The sequence below is a fragment of the Cebidichthys violaceus genome, unplaced genomic scaffold (genome assembly GCF_023349555.1).
Source record: "Cebidichthys violaceus isolate CVI_PGR_0920_01 unplaced genomic scaffold, fCebVio1.0.p SCAF_13, whole genome shotgun sequence".
NCBI classification, from domain to species: Eukaryota; Metazoa; Chordata; class Actinopteri; order Perciformes; family Stichaeidae; genus Cebidichthys; species Cebidichthys violaceus.
Window position 1 is genome coordinate 5,181,881 of NW_027176296.1, and position 5,609 is coordinate 5,187,489.

General features: G+C 36.4%; 1 protein-coding gene across 1 annotated transcript; it reads right to left on the reverse strand.

Annotated features, from left to right (window-relative positions):
- Positions 1 to 1,941: 1,941 nt before the first annotated feature.
- Positions 1,942 to 5,233, reverse strand: polr2h (RNA polymerase II, I and III subunit H). Its single transcript, XM_068707134.1, has 6 exons — positions 5,026 to 5,233; positions 4,252 to 4,343; positions 3,628 to 3,711; positions 3,201 to 3,294; positions 2,938 to 3,021; positions 1,942 to 2,349 (listed from the first exon to the last, which is right to left on the reverse strand). The coding sequence occupies exons 2-6, from the start codon at positions 4,322 to 4,324 to the stop codon at positions 2,232 to 2,234; spliced, it is 453 nt and encodes a 150-aa protein (XP_068563235.1). The 5' UTR covers positions 4,325 to 4,343; positions 5,026 to 5,233; the 3' UTR covers positions 1,942 to 2,231.
- Between the last annotated feature and the right edge of the window lie 376 nt (positions 5,234 to 5,609).

Genomic DNA, 5,609 nt, shown 5'->3' on the forward strand with positions numbered 1-5,609 from the left:
AAGAATAAGAAGAGTAAGCTATCTGAGATCCAAAACGCAGGTAATCTTGTAATAGCATCATATGATTATAGGAGAACAAATCCTGCTCCAGTATGGCACAACCAGGAAACAACTAATGTACCGACGGCGTTATTCTATGTCTATGTAAATGCTGGTTACAGTTGCAATTTGTCACTTCTGTAATCCATGCCAAACCAACAATGTCACAATCTGAATTTGATTTGCATTCAGGGTGTTATTAGACCAGACCAAATTATGTTTTGGATGCATGTCCATCCTGAAAAGAGTATGGTGTCTGGTGAAAAGCACTGCATATGTGAATAAGTGTTTGAGCAGAAAATGTGTTACATAATGTATTTAAGTTACTGATCATCAGCACAAAATCTGCTACAGAATCTAGAACATAGATTAAACCATTCAAATCCATTATTTCCAGTAGGAAGCCAACATTTATACTCTTCTAATAACTTGGTTGGTGTAGTGACGTAATTTTGCTTTTGTTTTTTTTGTTAAGGCTGCAAGCTTATTCTAGCTTCACTACACTCAAATATTTGAAGGCTTTCCATGCACATATCAGGAGTTTGTTAGTCTTTGGCAGTGTTCCTCCACACCCTGTGACACCCATTAAGGTTGACATTGAAAAGCCTGTTACACACAAAAAGCTGCCTCTTCACCCTTAATTCAATCTTCTGTCTCACGAGTATCCACATTTTAGATTGCTGCCGTCCAAGCAAATATAGGACCATTGCCTATGGCATGCTGGGTAATAAAGTACCATATGCGAGTTAAATATTTTAACTTCCTAAATTCTTTGCCAGAGGGTCTAGACAACATCGCAACTTTAACTGATTCACTTAATGGTTAATCTGGGGATGGTTCATGTTAAACTAAGCACATCGAGTCTTTATTTACAATCTGCCTGTAAATTTAATACAGAATCTGCAGATTGACTCACAACACAGTCAAATGAATGAGCTGAGTGCATGAGCAAATGAGGTTTTATACAAACTGACAAAAAATGAGATCAGAGAGGGACGAAGTGACTTATTAATTTAAGCTGGCAGCATCTTCAAAAGATGTCATAGCATAGGCAATCTGATCTTCTCCCGTCTTGAACATTGTGAAAAGGCACTAACAGTTTGCTATTTGCAGAGACATAAAATGGATTTAATAAGAAGTAATAACGCATGGCCTCTTCAAGTTTTCGGCTTGGTCACTGTGATAAAAGACAAAGTATATGGGGGTTAAGAAAAGTACAGAGTCAGTGTGGGCCTGTGGTATGGAAGAATACATAGTCTGGAAATGTCCAGTACATATGCAAAGCAGGAGAACATAGTAGCACTGAAGGCCAAATAAAGTTGCAGCTACTCATTCTGACAACTACAGCAGGATACACACATAACAATATTCCTATGTGAATAGATCCCAAAGTCTTTTGATGTGAGCAGATTCCAGTTACTCTGAACCATTTCTGAAAAGAGATGTTGACAACTGTTCCATTGTTTTAAATGTAACTTTTTAAAGCTGTGTCTGGATTACATATCTACCAGACATGTCAGTGCTTAATTTACTGGTTGTAAGAAGGAATGCCTAAATGTATGCTTTTAATTAATATTACTTAATGTGATGTAATGTCTATCAATTATATATTTTTCCTAAAACAAAGCAGTGTTTACGACCATTGCCCTGTGAGGTACAGTGCTTGGCCCAGTTAGCATCAGGGTCTTTATAAAAACCATTTCCCGCCCTCTCCACTACAGCACAGTGTGCCTGCAGTAAAAATAATGCAGATTACTGTTACAAAACATAGCCAAATTCAACACGTTTGTAAGAGCCCCTAAGAAGTTGCAGAGGTATAAGGTTGGTTAATAAAAAAAAAATAAGAAATTGTCAAGATAAGAAAAAAAACATTGTTAAAAAGGTGACTTGACCACCTGAGAATTATGTATAAAAGAAATCTTTATTTACAGTTTGCCAGCAGATGGAGGTTGCAGTTCTTAAGTGTCACAGTCTGTAGTCCATCATCTTGGAGAAAACATTTTGTAACTACAAAAGTAAAAAACTAAATATGTTCTCTTCAGCCTCCACATACTCTGTCTATGAGCTGCTCTTGGATGATGGTCACGGGCTGCAGACTTGAGAATACCAATGTTCAGTGTATAGTTCATTTTGACTTTAAAGTTGACTGTGGCATTCGAGGAACCAGTGAAGTGGGCAAGCAGAGGTGAGTCTTAGAAGGCCAGTTTCTTCATGAGGAGGTAGACCCTGGCGTCCACCTCGAAGCCGTGGAGGTTGTTGGCGTCTCCTTGCAGCCTCATGAGGAGGCCACCGAAAGACACATAGGCAGAGCTGAAAGAAAGAGCACATCCGTGAAACTTGATTTAAGTTCCAACGTTGGTAACAACTGATAAATAATATATCATTATCTCTCACACAAACTTTTGTTGGGCAAGTTAATGGCTTTGATAATACAGTGAATAGTGGACCAATGACAATCCACTGAAAAGCCTCCTACAGTGTAATCTTTTCATCAGTAGATTTTATTATAGTATAAATATATATATACACACAACCAAATATCATTTCATTACAAACTAGGGGCATTTTTTTCTGCCGATTATTTAGCACATAAATATATTTTTTTCAACTTGTTTTTGTCATGAATTTTTCACTGCAAATAGCTCATCAACCAATCCGGTTGTGCTGTAACTTTCACAATAAAAGCCCAAGACATAATCTTTGAACCAATTATTTCGCATTTTTGTGTAACTTTTTTCATCGTGTTTCTGTGCAAATTTCAATAGGTTCCTGTGGTATTATTGCACAAATATGGTATCTATAATGGCTGCAATGCTACTTGTTATTATGCAAATGGTTTATTTATTAGTTATTGTATGAACACACGCCGCTTCAGTCAAAGTGAGAAACATCACTCACAGGCGTGTTGCTGCTTCTGTTGAAGTCTCATCGCCCTCAATCTTGTAAACCTTCCCATACATCACATAATCAAACTGGTCCGCTCTGGGAATGTAAACAAAGTTAAATGAGAGCACATATCTAAACCAGCAAACAATATTGTATCTCACAGAGGACAGTCACAGAAAAAAATATATACACTGATGGTATTACATCCTATTAAAAAAAGTAAGCAGTTGTTCGTAATGTTAAATGCATCAATAAATGAAGAGCAAATGTCTCACCTAGATGGCCGGTCATCCTGAGGATTGTACTCTCCGTCGTCTGGCGTTCCATCTTCATACAAGGTGCTGGCAATAACCAGCCTGAACTTGTCACCTTAATGAAATGGACACATGCAAGTGAGTTTCTATAGTGGGCTTAGACACCCTGGGTTATTTAAGCACAGTACTTTGCTCATTTATCTATTTATACAAAGGTGCTCTCACATATAGATATAAGACTTATATTTAGATGTTTTAATGCAAAATGAGTGCAGCCAAACACTTATGTGACCACTTTATGAAAGAGGAGAAAGATTTAGATTTAAGAGGAGCACATTTACTCTGATGGCATAACTGACTTCAGAATCTGATTGTGTTAAGACAAAAAAAAAGACTTCCAATCTTCATTTAACTTAAAATAAATTAAGACAAATATATTGCTCCTTACCAAGATCAACCGGATAGATCTGAATGTTCACATCCAAGATGAGGTCCATCTTAAAAGATTCACTTTCACAATGCAGACGAGATACTTAAGTGGAAAAAAACAAGTAATAGTAGATTTTGGATAAGTTAATTCGCAGTTTTAAAGTTAAGGACATCAATTGAAAACTACACTGAATACATGACAGTAACTAAATGTAAATATAGGTTAATTTTTTTATAAAAGGTTAAACTTTTTTCAGGTGAAATACATAAACAAAACTCAAAACAAAGGAAAGAAGCAAGGTCAACAACAAACAACTAAAATGTAGATAATTGAAGCTGTATGATTGGCCGCAGGCATCATTATTTAGAATTTGAGTTATTGGACACCCAGTCAAAAGGTAAGACCAATATTAATTCTACTTTTAGCAATGGTTACATTTCCACAATGAGAAATGCATCTGGGTCTTTAGCTTGATGCTAGACGTTATTAATGATTTTTAGATCATGTCATATTTTTAAGGTGGCTGATGGTTGACTACAGGATAAATTTACCAGTACTGTAGTAGAGACCGGAGACCATTGTGATGTATAGAGTTCTAACTTCGCACCTTCTTCAACCTTGTTTTAATGACATTTCACACACCTCTGTCAAACTTCTTGCCATCGGGATCAATGTCCTTTACATCGAAGATATCTTCAAACAGGATTCCAGCCATCTCTGCCCGGGTCTATGAACTTGGGACGGAAAGAAGATAAAAGATATCATTAAGCCAGCTTTGTTGAAAAAAAAAAAAAAAAAAAAAAAAATGAAAACAACCGTCATGCCTAGGAAGCTTCAGACTTTAATAACAAGTGCTGGTATTGTATTTACTAATGGGGGTGGGATTTTACAAACAAGGTATCTGTAAAGACTGCTACAAGTCAACCTGTACAAGTTAACGTTACCAGTTATATCAAGCTAGAAGATGCCGAAATTCATAAAAACTACAGGCTTTATAATTACTGTTCAGTGGATTTTCAGACTACACGTTGAAAGCTTCCTTTCTGACACTGGAAACATATCGCAAAAGACAGTAGTAGAAGTAGTAGTAGTAGTAGTAGTAGTAATAGTGATAATAGAGACAAACCTACTTCACAAAACTAGATGAATCACACTGAAGAAGATGAACCCCATTAGCTAGAGTCCATGTGGAACATGAACATTAACTTTAGCTTAACATGAAACGTTTAAACTTAAAAATGTGTTGGCAACTAAACACTCAACCGGCGTTAATTCAACAACGTTGCTTCAAGGTATCGCCAAGTTATCATCTGAGCAAGTTTTAGGGTCTTGAATGCTAACTAACGTAACGTTACAACTACTGACTCAGGCTAGCTGTTAGCTTTAGCATGTTGTGAACACGCTTCCCAGACTTACCTCAAATAAGATGACGTTCTTGTATTATATTGGCAACAGAATAAAGTCACAGTCACCTAATTTCTCTCTGTGATAATGCGTGTCTAACGTGTGCCCTAGTTAACTTATTCTTCATTCATTAGCGTTACTGTGAGAAGCCAGTTGTATTGAATCAATAGACTGTAGGATTGTACCGCGGAGAAATGTGCTCAACCTCTGACACGAAAACTACTTCCGGTTGAAAATACAAACTTATTATAATTTACCGACTGATGTTGGAAATTAAAATAGATGGGATACTGTTTTACTGTCTATGGCTAACAAAAGTAAGCTATATTAAAAGTAATACGAAAAATCAACGTTGTAGCTGTCGTTCCGTCGTTACTGTAATTTCACGATTTAAAAAAACAATTGTGGTTTACACGTCATTTGTTGAATAAAGAGAGAGCACGCAGTATTAACACGTTTTAGATTAATATCACAGTCGTTCTCTAAGAAATATATAATGTTTACACATCCAGATTCAGTTGCTTTCAGTTTATACAGTAAAGTGTCATACTTTACGACATTTGCGTCTACTTTCCAGTCTGCATTTCCCAACTGTT